Below are 16,100 nucleotides of genomic sequence, written 5' to 3'. Positions count from 1 at the left end.
TCTTTGCGATCCGTAGATAGGCCAGAGGATGTGAGCAGGGCTTGAGGTTGTTCGACGTACCTGGGGAAAAAATTAACTGGCGGCGCCGGAACACGAACCATTTGCCTTACCATTCATACTCCGCTTCCTCTGACTCTGAGATCTCGCCTTTAAATAAGCGCGCAGTGATCGCTTCAATGCTGTTTACGTCTAAATCATCCGCCTCATCTTTCACCAGTACGGTCTTGGTTTCTTTCGTTGCTTTGTCACTAATTTTTCTGTGCGGCGTGCCAGAATTCGCTCCAATCAGGCGACGCACACCATCCATCAGTCTGGAGGCACTTTCAAGTTGAGGTAGGTTTGAGGCAGTAGATGGAACAACTGACCGAGGGGGTTGATGTGCTGTTTCTGCACGGTTTCGGAATGGGCTGTAATCGGGCTCGTTGACATTGGCACTGCGAAGCGGAGGGATTCAGTTATCAGCAACAAGGGGAGCCAAAGAAGTCGTACCCGGGAAGCCTCGCTGTGCTATTCATTCTGTATGCAAAGTGTTTCCCGAGGCTCGTGAATGCCGACGGACGGTAATACTCAACCCAATATTCAGATTGATTGGAGAAATCCCATAGGCATTTTTCGCAGTCGTCTACAACGTAGGGGGTCTCTAAGTGCTCCGGATTATACCATAATTGATAGGACTTCGGTGGGGGTGAACGTGGTATGGTGGGTGGGACCGTGGAGACACCAAGAAATACGTTGATTGCGGTCTGCTTGTCCGCGTCTGAAGGCGGGTGCTTGTCTGAAATCGCAATAGGTCATAAAATGCAAAGGTGGACTTGCCTAGCATTGAATTGGCGTAGAAACGTCGTATGTTCTCGATCATGTCGCGCGAATGGCTATTCCAGTGGGGCATCCGGCGGTACGTTTCCACGCGGTTCACCAGCGCGCTTCCGGTGTACTGAAGGGCAATGGCTGATAGGGTATGTCTCAACAAGCCTTTTCTGCAGTGAGAGAGGCGTCACCCACTGTCGCCATGATCATGATACATTTGGGTCAACATATTGACCGCATCAGAATCAAACGGTAACTGGGGACTTTCGATTACACCCAGGGCATATAGCTGATGACCCAGAGCCTTTTTTCCAAAGACGAATTGTGCAGCGTTTGTGCGATCCAGGCAGTCTACGCAATTAGTCCTTGTAATGCCATTCTGTAGAGAAATCTTCGGTCGATACGGAATTTCCCTATAACAGCGTAGGTGAGTATGTAGCTGTGGCTCAGGGAGGATGCGGATTTGCAGTTACTCAGATTCGGCTCGCAATGCATGCGAGTACGGCTCGGCTCCTGAATGGAAGAACCCGGTGATATTAATGCATTCTTCCGCAATATCTTCCAGAACTCCTATGACATCCTGCTTCTTCCTAGAACAAACAAACATTAGACGGATAATCCTCACCGGGCACGCGGGGCTCAACTCACTCTTTATACGCGCGCGACATGTCCCAAGCATGATAGTGCATCTTCTTATCCTCCGGCAGAAACTGATTGAGGTATTCCACACAACGCGTATATTCATATAGTAGTTTGCTCTCTCGTGGAGTTGGCTCTCTTGACTGAAGTGCTTCATTAGCGGGATGAGATTAGCGCTTTCACACGGAAAAGAACCTTGATGAGGTTGAGAATAATGATTGGGGTCCCATAGCGCTCGAATAGATTATCGAAGTGACGTGCAGCAGCTGTGTAATAAGGGTCCATCACCGTGACTATGAAACGTGAGTATGGTTGGAAGTCCATTTATCTTCCTAGCAGAGGTCAGGAGTTTTCATACTTTCGATAGGTGGGCGAGGACTCATGTTCGTTATATCCTGAGTCCAGTAGATCGGCACACTGCCTCGATACTGACATGATACGGAGCAAGCATAGATATGACCCGCAATCGGGGACCAGAGCAGTTGTGACTGACCTGAAGATAACTTGTGTATCTGGCATTGGGGCTTCTCTTTAAAAAGATAATTCGTTCCCGCTCGTCTCGGGGGATAGGTGAATAAAAGCCAGTCGTCAGGGCTTCAGAGACTATCTGTTCTGTTTCGACCTCGTTTGCGACGTTGCCCTAAAGAGATGGCTTAGAATACGCAGGATAGACGACAGACGCATTAAGCCTCTACCTCTTCGGTTATTCCACGCTTGAGATACCGGGCGCCAGCGAAATGTCGTGATCGCCTGGCAATTAGTGTCACGAAAATGACACGGCCTCCGACCGTGAGTTCTGCGAGACATGTATGTGTCAGTCGCTCACCACCGATTTGATAAATACAAGGACACGGATTGAAGAGCCAGCACTTATACGCACTTGCTTGGTCGACATGTCCGTATATGAGTGGTAAAATCCAATGATTCTTCGTTGCGTCCGCTTGTTTCGCTTGCATATTCTTCTCTGGATCGAACGCTTCTAATAACATGCGGTAATTCCACGCGTAACGGTCATTGAACTTCCATCCTGATTTCTCAGATTTTCCAGGGATGTCGTGATTTGGATGACCTCCGCAGGGTTTGTGGGAGTGGCCATGCTGTCTCGAGAGGAATCCGCGCGTCATGTTATGTTGGAGGGACGAGGTGATATCATAAGTGTGAGAGAAATAGAAGTTTCGGGTCATGTCCACTTGGCGAAAAGCAGCCATCAGACTGTGAACAGCTGCTCAGCATCCGAAAAGAAGACGGCGAGGTGATGCACGGAAGACATGCGCACCGTTGTTCTTCAGAGGGTTTCTCCACCTTTTGATTGTAAGTTACTTGATACATCTGTGTCTCTTCACAATGATATAGGTAATGACCACCCAGTAGGGCAACGACAGTTCTCTTCGTTATTGCGACTAGATACCATCCCGCAGTGAAGCGGACAAAGCCTTCAGGAGGGTTTGAGTCGGAGCTGGACACAATATACAGTTAAGTGCTCATACCAGCGATGCCAAAGAAAACCCCAACTCTGGTCAGACCGCCGCTCCCCTTGTTTCCATCCTCGAGCGTCCGTAGTAAATCATTAAGCTGACGCTCGCTATAGACAACCTCGTCTTCCATGACGATGAGTTCATCCTGGGTAGTTCGGTCCACTTTCAGAACCCTATGTAGGGTATCAGAGGAATTGGAGCCAACAACATAAAACCAGCGCTTCGTCTCGTATAATATGAATCGGTTCAGGGCAAATGGGCGATCCCGAACCACCGTCTTGCCATTGGACAGTGATGGGTTAGACTTCTTCTCGGAAACCTTACGGTTAGCATTATGGACTACAGGATTTAGAGGCTTCGGGTTTGATGGAGGCGGAATAGCGGTCCCTTGTGCTCTGGAGGTGGCCGCTGAACTAGGAGCAAGAGCCGATGCACTGTCTGGCAATGAGTTAGAGGAGCCTCGGTGAGGAGTTGACATATCCAAATTTGAGCTGAACGACCCGTTTTCGGGCGGCGCATCCGTATTAACGGACTGTACACTGCTCGTGTGCTTCCCATCGTCCGCTGCCGATTCCATTTATTCCGAGGACCGTTCAACTCACCATTACGTCGATGCCTTGCCGGATGTTGCCGTAATGTCGATTTTCTGGTTTTGAAACCCGACCCCGAGATCACATCGATTCTACGGGGCTGACAGAGGCGATCGGCAAACATTTGATAGTCGTGTTATCCAGGCGATCGATGACTATCGCACCGCAATTTTTCGGAGAAAAACTTAGAATTTGCGAAACACCAAATTGCTAAATATATTGCTCTACCCACTGGTACCAAAGCTCCTGATGAGGATACATGTGATGAATATATTTGCGCTGCCCCAACAAATTTACTGTCCAAGCTTTGTAAAGCATACCGCGACCAGTCTTTCTTCGAGTTGTTGAATGATGGTAAATTATGTTCACTCTGTGGTAGTATTATAGTGTATATGATGACATTACTAGTCGATATGCAGCCCCTAACGGGCATTACTGATCCGGAGAGTGGTGGGCTTCCAACCGGTTCTAGTATTGACCGTAAGCACCTGTTTATCTTGAGTTTCTCATCTGCCTGACGGGTTGCATCAGGTCTCCAATCAGCATTTAAAGAGCCCTATCGAGGAGAGACGCACAAGTTGCTTATCGAGATATTGAATGAGCATTGGCAGTCATATTCGTGAGGAGCTTGATCATGGTCTCAAAAGTGCGCAATACTGTATTTCATCGCGAATCCTATATTTGGGATCAATGATTTAATTTTACCGCTAGCGTATCCTCCTCCGGACAAAGGGTTTCGTTTCAAGGTCATGACATAAAAAGCGATCTTTGGCTGCAGGCAGAGTATGCAATTTTGTTGCGCGTTGTTGTTGTACTCTATTTTGTTACCCCGCGGCCTGGTGTCAACGTGGCAGTGCGGCCATCCCAACTCGCTACAGCGTGTGTACATGAGGGGATCATCCTTACATGATATGGGTGTCTGGGTGGTGTCTTCGGGTGAGTGGGATCCTCGGGAGTTGTTGGGAGTTGTCGGGGTAATGTGTGTATGTTACATATATAAAAATAAATAGTTGTCGGTCGGCTGCGTCGCTCTACTCTGCGTCCATCACTGTCTCCTTCTCCGTTTGGGGCCTCGGGTCTGCTCCCGTTGCCTCTCTTCTCCAGTGCTCGTGATTTCTTGATGAACTCCGCTAGTCTGAGAATGCCTTTTGGCTTGCTCATGAGGATATCGAACCTAGACTGACGTCCGCGACCCAGTATGTGTCTGAATCTCTTAAATTTTGGGCATACCTGTAGGACGTGTTCTCTGGTCTGCATGTATGCGCCGCAAGTGCACTCCTTGCTCTCCGCTTGGATGCCGAATCGGTGGTAGTATTCCCCGATGTGAGCGTGGCCGGTGCGGAACTGTGTGATCCTGCTGAAAGTTTTTCGGTCCAGGGATTTAAACCTGGTGGTGGGTTTGATCGAGGGGGGGATGTGGTTTGCTGGGTAGAATCCAGATTTGGGTGGGTTGGGTGTGCAAGTCCATTGTTCTCTCCACGCCTCTAGCAATTCGCGTTTATGTAGGCTTTCTACATAGGAGAGTGAGTGGTAGTGGGGGCGATCAGTGGGTTTACGGGCACCCTCTTTGGCTAGCTCATCGGCCCGTTCATTACCACAATGGCCGGGGCACCAGCTGATGGCGAGTTTTAGGTCGTCTCTGTTGTCTGAGGCCGCAGATGGTCTTTATTTTATTGCGCGTGCTGTTCACAAAGGCCGGTGCACTTCTCAAGAAATCCATCCTCGAATATAAAACAGGAGCAGCGCTAGCACGTGCATGGGCTGATCATCTCAACGAAGGACAGACCGATACCGAAGTTGGTACGAGTAGGAAGGAGTTCCTGGATTCTGTGGTGGATGAGGCACTTAAGGTGATGTCTAGAGGCATTAACAGTTGCTGCCACATGCTGAATTTTCTTGGAAAGCTTCAATTAATCGAGCTGGGTGTCCCACAATCAGATGCAAGAGAAGACCAAACGAAACTGGACGTCTCCATAACCCGAATGCAGGAGTCGTGCCGCACGTTTGTCAAGGCCATCTCTGGCAATGATGGGAGAACAAGGCACGGAGCCGCTCACCCTATCATAACCTTACCCCGACAACTCCCCCTGACGACACAACTCCCGAGGATCCCACTCACCCGAAGACACCACCCAGACACCCATACCATGTAAGGACATGTACAGTGCTGGGGGTCGGATGGATGGATGGATGGATGGATGTATTCATTTCAAAGTACGTAACCGTGCCTATCGGCATATGCCGTACTATAGTGACTCGGGTGAAAAAAGTTTGGAGAACATAAGGATGTGAAGAAAAAAATTTGTGTGACCTAGGAAGTATGAGACATCGAGTAATCAATGGTGTGAAGGAGAATAAAGTGAGATGAAGCAATAACACATAAAGGGGCATGCGACCCCTGCACTGAGATTGAACAACGGGTGAGGGAGAATGGAGGTGGGGAGAGGTTGTATAGAGCCAAAGAAAAGGACACGCGACCCCCAGTGTTGGGGTCGCATGTTTTGCTGCTGTGTGCCTATGGTTAAGTCAATGTTTGAGTGCGCGGTTCTTGCGGGTGGGTGAGTTGGAGGGTGCTTTCACGGGTTTATGTCACGGTAGGCTGGTGAATGTTCCAGTGGCAGCGAAAGGCGATGGGTGTTGGTGGCATCTTGCTCATGCTTGTTGAATAAAGGCATGTGGCAGATAGGCCTTTGGTAGAAAGGGTAGTGGAGAGAAATGAAAGTGTTGGGGTGACGGCAGGACTTGAACCTGCATTCCTTGCAGTCAACTTTTTGTTGGCATATGGGGCTATCGTTGGCGCTACCACTATCGCGCCTCGTCACTAAGAGGTAGTGGAGAGAAAGATGAATCGGAAGGGTGTTGGGGTGATGGCAGGACTTGAACCTGCACTCCTCCGGCCTGCCCATGGACTTATGGAGGCTACCATTGGCACTACCACTATTGCACCTCACCAACCCAAAAGGTAGTGGAGAAGAGAAAAAGAAGGAAGGGTTGGGGTGATGGTGGGACTTGAACCCACAGTCCTCTGGCCAGTCCCGTCTGGGCTTACGGAGGTCACCATTGGCGTTGCCACTATCGCGCTCGTCATCCCAAAAAGGTAGTGGTGAGAAGAAAAAGGAAGGGTTGGCTTGACGGCGGGACATGCACCCGCGCTCTTGCATCTCTCCAGCCAGTGTGGCTCTGGGCTTACGGGGTTGCGGTTGATTGGCATTACCACAGTGGCCACGTCATCCTCCCTTCAGATGTTAGAGGCCTAATTAGTTTTAAACAGGGGCACTGTGTGAAGGTTTAGGCCCGTGCCGGGTGTTCGCTGTGGTAGCAGAACTCCCCCTCAACTGACATCCATCGTCGAGGCCCTGCTGGGGGTCGGCAAGCCATAAGGCTTGCCGGGTTCCAGTCATGTGCAACAATGGATGGCCACCGTCCTCATCTGAAAACCATTCCTCTTGACCACACAACACATATTGAATATAGCCATAATTATAGTCCCATAATAATATTAAAATACGCATGCAGGATATAAACCCATTTTGAAGCAGTTTCGTATATGTGTATGGGACATTGAAAATGTACGCACTTCTTTCATGCATCAGGAAGAATTATGGAAATCCCTCTGGCGAAAACGTACTTCTACATCCACACAGTAATCGTGCCAAGTTTGAAGCCATTTGGAAAAGAGTAAAGGTACATTCTGCGGCTCTGAAACCTATATGGGTGTGAGCCCAATCCCTATCCAATACTGTACATGCATGACCAACAACCAGCAGGGTCCCAAGCGTGACACAAAATGATGAACCGGCACCTCATTTTGATGCGTGACACCCAACTGGTTGGGGGCATGACTCAGATAGAAAGCAGTGTGCTGGTGGTCACATTTAGTAGTCGATGGTCATGTTTAGCTTTAATGTAATTAATTTGAAAATATGCTTGCCATCTTCGCAAAAATTTTCTTTGAGCTGGGAATTCACTTATGGATGGTTTTGCTCTTGCAAAATGTATTTGTTCTTGCACAGATGAGCCCATCTTGTATAGTGACATCCCAAGTGCTCTTATTGGGCCATACTTTCCTGAGGGAACCCTGCGTGTTGCTGAATTTCTCCGGTTTAAGCTCCCAACTATCCAGACAAATTTACAAACAATATCCACATGTCTCAGTCATCACCCACCCTCCATCACAGAGTTAGCCGAAAGTGACCTCCACAACATCCCCAGTCCATCCCTCCCCACCATAAAGAAACTTATCTCTGAGTATGATCCTGACCATGACAACCCTCCTTGTTCAGTCAAGATTGGCATCCATTATGTCCCAATCTGCATCCTCCGAATCTGGGAAGTCATCAGGAATGTCCAGAAAATGTGGAAAGAGTCAGAAGGACAAGTTGAGGAATTGGCAAGCAATTACCCTACTCACTGCACTGCTATAAAGAGCAGCTGCTATTGTGCGAGTGGAACACAAAAGTCCTTGGGTTCTCAAAATCAATTTTGAGTTCTATTGGGGGACTGCTATGGCACCTTACTTTATCCTGTCTTGTGACTACCGATATCTCATATCACATCGAACTTCTGGAAAGGGACTTGATGGCAAGCGGAATAAGCACTAGGCTCTTGAGCCCCATTGATGTTCAGTACCTAACTGGGTGTTTCACACAACCAGATGGAAATGGCCTTGAAAGGTATCTGTCATATCCGTGCATACCCGATCCCGACCCGACTTCCGGACACCACCCTCTTCACCTCCGGAGTCATAACCTACCGCTGCCTTTCCGATACTCACCTTCGGTCTTGGCAACACCCCCCTCCTCTTACCTCTCCGACCCCTTCTCCGTCCGTTCCGATACTCATCTCGGACCGAACATCGCCCTACTCGCCACCCTTCCTACAACTCCGCTCCCCCCTCACCACACCTCCACCCTCCCGTCATCCCCTACGCTTTCTCCGTCTGTTCCGATATCCACCTTCGGACCTGACTACTCTTCCTTACCTGTCCCCTCTCTCCTTCCTCCGTCACTCCTCCGCCACCCTTCCGCCAAGTTACGACCATCCACCGCTGTTCCGTACTTCACACTCGGACACCGTTCGTACCTTACTCCGAGCCTCCGTCATAGTCCATACCTCGGACTTTGACTCCACCTCGGTCTTAGTCCATTGCATTGGTGACCTCATACTACGTGAACACCATTGCCAATATTCCTCGGACTTCCAACCCCGCCTCCGTAACCTCCGTAAGCTCCGCAACCCCCAAGCTTCGCAGACCGCCTCCAGCACTCTCGCCGTTTGTAATGTATTTCTCGCAATTCCCCCTCATCCCTATTTGGACTACTGCTTCCTTCTATTCTAGCCAGTTAGTCATCACCCCCACTTCCCCTCATCCTCCTGCCCCTCTGGGCCTCGCCCACTCTACCTCCTTTCGGATGTATCACAGGTCTTGCCCTATGACCTTCGGTACCGCTCCGCTCCCTCTAACCCCTTGTTCCCGTTCGGACATCTTCGTTCCGATTCGGTCACCCTTTGTTTCTCCTTGTGCTTTTGCCCCTTCCTTATATATATCGGCGCTTGTACATACTCGTCTGGTTTCAGTCCGAAATCGACCTGAAATGCCCCCAAGAGACTTCCTGCTCACCTACTGTGAAATTAAGGACCAAATGGACAAACAGCAATGGCACAGCGCTCCGCTTGAGTCGCTGAGGCCAAGGTCCCTCCACGCTAAGTCTCCGATTCCACTCCGGAGTCGTCCGTTTCCGCCCATCTCTAACAGTATCGGCATGATCATACCTGCAAAAATCTCTGTCAATTTGGCTCTGAGCTGTCATCTGGATCTGTGACTCAGTTTGGTGGAATTACGCATGTTAACAATAACCACTGGGTTGCATTCCTCATCTCCCCCACGGAATCAACCATTTACCTTGCAGATTCCTTACATGCACCAACCAGAGATGACAAGACATCAGTTCCAGCCACTGAAGCGATTTGTGCCCTTCAGTGGTGGCTTGATGCATCATACTTGGAATTGAACAAATCAGTGTCTCCATTCCGGATCGCATGGCTGCCTATTGCTTACCAAAATGACCTCTCTTCATGCGGCTTCTTTGCCCTCAATGCACTGATGCATTGTCTCAACCCGACTAAATACTCACTCTGTGACTGCATCGATACTGCAATGTTGCGCATTAGATTGCTGACATCAATCCTTAACCACCATGCTACACATGTAAGTGAACACACATAGCCAAGAGAATGGAACGGAATCTCACCAGCCTGTGACTAGAGTGCACCTATCCCCAAAGCAACCACCCTGGAAATGACAGTCGCCCCAGTAGTACCAACCTCAGCAGCAACAATGTTGGCTCAAGCAACAGCAGAGCCGGCACCAATGGCATTCTCATCATTGGTGGCTGTCCCAGTGGCGACTGTCCCAGTGGCAGAAACTTGGGAACTAATAACAGTAGCCCAGGAAAATAACACCTCGACAGGATCCCTGCAAAATTCTGATGTCAGGGAATCAAAAAGGAAGAGAACAAAATTGGACCTCATGGTCCCAAAAGGGGATGAGGGGCATGGGTTGCTCCAGTTCTTCAGCTGAACCAGCCACAAGGAATTTAAGAAGCAATCACTGGTTGAATTTGAGAAAATTGCCAAGAGATATCAAGAAGTGAGGGCAGCCAAAGAGCTAGCAGCAGAAGTGAAGTTGGAGAGAAGTCGAGCATTGGCCTGGGAAAGACAGCAGCATCTGTCATATCCGTGCATACCCGACCCCGACCCGACTTCCGGACCTCCACCCTCTTCACCTCCGGAGTCATAACCTACCGCTGCCTTTCCGATACTCACCTTCGGTCTTGGCAACACACCCCTCCTCTTACCTCTCCGACCCCTTCTCCGTCCATTCCGATACTCATCTCGGACCGAACATCGCCCTACTCGCCACCCTTCCTACAACTCCGCTCCCCCCTCACCACACCTCCACCCTCCCGTCATCCCCTACGCTTTCTCCGTCTGTTCCGATATCCACCTTCGGACCTGACTACTCTTCCTTACCTGTCCCCTCTCTCCTTCCTCCGTCACTCCTCCGCCACCCTTCCGCCAAGTTACGACCATCCACCGCTGTTCCGTACTTCACACTCGGACACCGTTCGTACCTTACTCCGAGCCTCCGTCATAGTCCATACCTCGGACTTTGACTCCACCTCGGTCTTAGTCCATTGCATTGGTGACCTCATACTACGTGAACACCATTGCCAATATTCCTCGGACTTCCAACCCCGCCTCCGTAACCTCCGTAAGCTCCGCAACCCCCGAGCTTCGCGGACCGCCTCCGGCACTCTCGCCGTTTGTAATGTATTTCTCGCAATTCCCCCTCATCCCTATTTGGACTACTGCTTCTTTCTATTCTAGCCAGTTAGTCATCACCCCCACTTCCCCTCATCCTCCTGCCCCTCTGGGCCTCGCCCACTCTACCTCCTTTCGGATGTATCACAGGTCTTGCCCTATGACCTTCGGTACCGCTCCGCTCCCTCTAACCCTTTGTTCCCGTTCGGACGTCTTCGTTCCGATTCGGTCACCCTTTGTTTCTCCTTGTGCTTTTGCCCCTTCCTTATATATATCGGCGCTTGTACATACTCGTCTGGTTTCAGTCCGAAATCGACCTGAAATGCCCCCAAGAGACTTCCTGCTCACCTACTGTGAAATTAAGGACCAAATGGACAAACAGCAATGGCACAGCGCTCCGCTTGAGTCGCTGAGGCCAAGGTCCCTCCACGCTAAGTCTCCGATTCCACTCCGGAGTCGTCCGTTTCCGCCCATCTCTAACAGCATCACTGAGCAAGCTTGGCAGTGGCCAGTAACAACATGAAGAAAAAGGTGATATTGATTCACCAGGATTGTGATGGCTGCTGATAAATTTCTAGCGCTTGCTTAATGTGGACCCAAGTACCAGCATTTCAAGACACTCAGCCCAAATTGCAGAGATATCAAGGCTGAAGCGTCACATTGAGCAATGGTTGAGGGAACAAAAACAGCAAAAAATCACTCACCACCCAAATAATGTGGTCTGGCCTCCTAGGCAGAGGGTGCGCTGATTTGCTAAGGCAACAAACTGGTTCCAACCTGTTTTCTGGACAATAATAACCGAAGTGGTGGCAACTATTGACTGGAACATGAGTCCCACTGAAATAGTGAAGGGGTGCCAAACAAGGAGCCCAAAGCTCTTTCGCTTGTTGCATGCAGATGTTGTTTGCAAGTGGATTGACTGTACTGGGACACATCCATGCTGGTCTGAGGAAACATTGGCAAAGGTTGCAAAAGAGAACTGTCTGGGAGGAAAGGTTACACAGCGAGGGATATTGGTGAGTCAAGAATGGTTGGAGCTATCCTGAAAGCTTAAGAGATGATTGGGACAGGCGTCCTACCCAGACACTATTGCCACAATTAAACAGACGCTACTGAGCATTTGACGGACTGGTGCTGCATTAGATGCTCACCAGATCTGAGGCATCATCATCGCCCAAATTCAACACACCCAACCTACCATCCTAAGAACTGTTGTCAATGAAGATGGGAGTGTGTTTGCAGCAAGCATGTCTTGGGTTCGAAAGTTTCTCCAAGGGGAAATGAATTGGACCTTGCAACATGTGACATGCGCCGCACAAAAAATACCTGCCGATGCTGATGAGAAAATTCATGCTTCATTGCTTTGTCAAGCTTACTCTATCTGCCATTATGCAATCCCCAGCAGTCTCCACGTGAATTCAGATCAGACGCAAGTCATCTATCAACAGAACTCAGCATCCACATATGAACAGAAGGGATCACGCCAGGTCTCTGCTGTTGGCCATGATGAAAAGTGCACGTTCACTCTTAATGTCGCAATCTCTGCTAGTGGAGTTCTCCTTCCATTCCAGGCCATCTTCCGTGGCAAGACCTCCATGAGTTTGCCGTCAAAGAGTGTCCCAAGTTATGAGGAAGCAATGAGACTTGGCTTCATCTTCAAGGTCTCTGGAAGTGACACATACTGGGCAAACATCATGACTATGAAGTCATTCGTAACACACATCCTGGTCCCTTATTTCAATGCTAAAAAGTCACAGCTTTCTCTCGGTCCGCTGCAAGAGTGTGTGGCAACTGGATGTGTGGCTGGTTCATGCATGCATCCCTCGAGTTTCGCATCTGGATTTACGATAACTATCCTTGGATAATACTTAGGGAGTGAGTATTCTCACTTCGGCCATTCTTATGGCCTTTTCGTACCATTTCTCCAGGTACTCCTCTTGCTCCCCTGCCTTCACATGATTACGTTCCTGGTGGTTGTATGGGTCTCTGGCAGCCCTGCGATGTGGGTATCCAGCGTCCATTGAAACAAGCTGTGAAACGGTGTCAGCAATCCACAGCCGTAAAGGAGGTTTTCTCACAGTTGAAAAATGGGATCCACTCAAGTGATATAAAACTCGATACCAGACTTGGCATACTAAGGGACCGTGTCCCTGAGATGTTGGTTCATACGTTCCACGCTATAAGTCAACAGGACAGAATTCAGAAAGTAAGTTAGAACAAATTGATGCTTCTGCATGACAATGCTAACTATACCTAGGCCTTTGAGCTATGCCGTTCAGGCAACTTTAACCTATCCCACCCCAGCCTATCGAGCCGCTGTAGGAGAAATAATATTCAAAGAATAAAACAATGATCTATCAGAATAGTCAACAATCAGGTGACAAGTTCAGATGTTTAACAGATCTCATGATCTTTATGAGACTGGACAGACATTAGAAGATCATTATAAATTATCTACACCCATGTAGCATGAGATTTAATCTACTACAAGCATGCCTAGAACCTGGCATAGGTATAATATTCAAAGAATATATCCCTACAACAAGAAAATAGCACATAGATGGCAGAATAAGAAGGAACATTGGGAAAGAAATGTGAATATCTCGGAAACCAGTAAGCTTTTGACTGTAATATTTTTACCATCTGAAAGGACTGTTTCTAAACTTTATCCACGGTTTTGTTTCATTCTAAAAGCTTCAAAACTGACGGAGATATCGCTCAAACGGCGAAACACCTTATAATTCATATATATTTATTTGCTAATTCTTACAAAAAGTAATGTGACTCAAGGGAAATATATTGGCGCCCGGAAGTCTGGCGGACCGAATATCATATGACAGAGTATTCCCCGGCGTGGGCGGACAGTTTTTGATCGCATCAGAAGAGGAGAAAATGCTAAAAAACTGGATCTTGTATATTTTCCCATGATTCATCAAAACTTTTTGATTTTAAGCTCAAATAAATCGGAACAAAGGAATGATTGATGATCTGGATCTCGGATCATAAGCATGAAGTGATTCAGAAGTCCGCGGATCAGTTAATTAATTGGGAAAGCTCTAGAACATTAGTAATGATGTGGCTTCACAAAAAGGGGTGAATTAGAGAACAGTCTAGAAAGTTCCTTTATAGCTGAGTCATTTCTAAAGATAACCGTTTGTAATTAAGGCGGTGTAGAGCATAGCTTTAGCGCTACAAGACCCCGCTAAGATCAGCCCAAAAGACAAAGAACTGAATTACTTATTGCTGAGTCATGTCCTAAGTCCATTATTAAGCTTACACAGCCCAAGCCCCTATATCATTCTAGAACTATCTATAATACAAATGTAGCACATGTAACTAGTGTGAGGCGTGGGAGTAAAGAGGCCTCTGAAAAGCATAAAAGGCCGCCACTTCTGCCCCCTCTCAAACCTCAGGTAGAAATATAAGTTTAATTCTCCTCACCAGTGGTTGGTTCGTTTGCTCCAAAAGATAAAAGCAAATATAAAACTAACATGTCACTCTAAGCATGAGTTAGGGTCAGTTAGACACAGCTGAACAAAAGTGTCATAGTGAGAATTAGTGAGAATTTGGTGGAGGGACTTCTTAATTGAATAATCTCTCAGCAATACTTGGTTATCATACCACAGGAGAAAAGTGAGTGATCCTGAACCTGCTAGATAACTAGCATGCACTCTAAGTGATAGAAAGAGCAGTTTGGTCACTCCTGTATTGAGTAACATTTATTGCGGAATTATTTTATTAGTAGTTTTCCTTCAGTAAATTATCAGGAAAATCATGTCCTACTGAAAAGTGGTAAATCTAGGTGTAATATTGACTAGAAATCATAGTAAAGTCAATATAGAATTTTATCCATAGACGATCTATACATCAGGTGAGATCGTTGGGGGGTGTTGTCAGAGGCCAGGTTGAGACAAAGGAGTGTCTCCATGGTGGAGGGCTTCGGCCTCAGCGACTTATGCCAGGAGCGCTGTGCCAAGTAACACGTCCGTGCCCTAACTTACTAAACTGGCAACCAGAACTGAAGGGGGTAAACTCTAGTCGATTTTATTACTGAGGTGTAACCTATGTACAAGTTGAGTATATATATAGTTACAACAAGGGCAGGCCTGCAAATGGCGGAGCCAAGCAGAGTGGAGCTAACGGGGTTAGACATTAGCCGATTGAATATTACCGACGAGTCGGGTTATGGGGTTAATGGAATGGTAGGTGATAACCCAGAAACGGAAAGGAGGGATATGTCAGGGACGCGTCCGGGGTCGAGAGGGCCCGGGGGTAATGTCCGGCACTGAGGCCGTCGCGGGGCGTGGAGCAGGCATGCGTACTGGCGGGCCCGATCCGGGACAGTGGTCCCTGGCCACTCAGACTGAAGTGGAGAATGTGTTATTATTATTAAAGGGGAAAACTATACTACTTACCTGAAGTGGAGAATGTGAGAAGAAGGTTACTTCTTCAGTTCCCACTTCAGGTACATTTATGTACATGCGGCTTGAGTCACATGACGGGTGCCACGTCATCCTCGGAGGCAGCCGCAGGCATCCGGGTGTCCCCATGGGGGATCCCGAGAGCGTCCGCTGCATGCGCGCATGCTGGGCACAGTGGGAAGCCATCCGGGGTGTGTGGGCCGGACGGGTCAATAGTACATCGATACAAAGGAAGGTGGTCCGTGTAGATAGAAAGAAATAAACAGGAAGAGGAAGATGAGAAGAATGAAATAAAGAAAGGGGAAAGAAGAGGGAGGAAGGAGGGGGGAGGGGGATAGACAGCGGGGAGCGGGTGTGGTGTGGCCAGGTGGGTCCGGGTGGACCCGGGTCAGGCGGGTGTGCCCTGACATCACCCCCTCCTTAAGCTGCTTCGCCTCGAAGCGGCCAGGGGGTTCGTTCTCTCCCTTCCTGGGGCATGGGGGTGTGTTTGGTGGAACTCCTCGATCCGGTCAGGGGCATGGATTAGTTGGTCTCGGGGGAGCCATTCATTCTCTGAGTTTGGCCAACCCGTGAACTTTACTAAATACCAGAGCTTCCGGCGTAACCACTTAGAGTCCAGTATTTTTTCCACTTCATATTCCTCCTCTCCATCTGCGAGTTCTGGGCCCGGGCGGGGGTCGGGGGGTCGTTCTGCGATCTCGTCCGGGTGGTGTCAGAGACCAGATTTTAAGACGAAGGAATGTCTCCGTAACGGAGGGCTTTGGCCTCAGCGACTTCTGCCAGGAGCGCTGTGCCTAGTGACACGTCCGTGCCCTAACTTACTGACTGGCACTTAGAACCTAGTG

At 48.8% G+C, this 16,100-nt stretch overlaps 2 protein-coding genes across 2 annotated transcripts; one reads left to right on the top strand and one right to left on the bottom strand.

Annotated features, from left to right (window-relative positions):
* Positions 1-106: 106 nt before the first annotated feature.
* Positions 107-3,399, bottom strand: EI90DRAFT_3148177 (SacI homology domain-containing protein; the record flags this gene model as incomplete). The annotated part of the gene is made up of 14 exons (XM_039065568.1): positions 107-311; positions 366-434; positions 490-757; positions 817-948; positions 1,003-1,220; positions 1,281-1,397; positions 1,456-1,589; positions 1,642-1,739; positions 1,805-1,874; positions 1,940-2,086; positions 2,142-2,242; positions 2,327-2,658; positions 2,723-2,879; positions 2,934-3,399. 14 exons carry the CDS (start codon positions 3,397-3,399, stop codon positions 107-109), a joined length of 2,514 nt encoding a protein of 837 aa, XP_038907693.1.
* A 5,867-nt stretch (positions 3,400-9,266) lies between these two features.
* EI90DRAFT_2955423 (uncharacterized protein) lies at positions 9,267-9,737 on the top strand (the record flags this gene model as incomplete). The annotated part of the gene is made up of 1 exon (XM_039055434.1): positions 9,267-9,737. A coding segment is annotated over one exon (471 nt), but the record flags the coding sequence as incomplete, so codon positions are not given.
* Between the last annotated feature and the right edge of the window lie 6,363 nt (positions 9,738-16,100).

The sequence above is a fragment of the Cantharellus anzutake genome (assembly GCF_015039405.1).
Source record: "Cantharellus anzutake strain C23 chromosome Unknown EI90scaffold_250, whole genome shotgun sequence".
In the NCBI taxonomy this organism is placed as follows: domain Eukaryota; kingdom Fungi; phylum Basidiomycota; class Agaricomycetes; order Cantharellales; family Hydnaceae; genus Cantharellus; species Cantharellus anzutake.
Note: the sequence above shows the minus strand (reverse complement) of the source record. Positions and strands in the feature narration are given on the sequence as shown.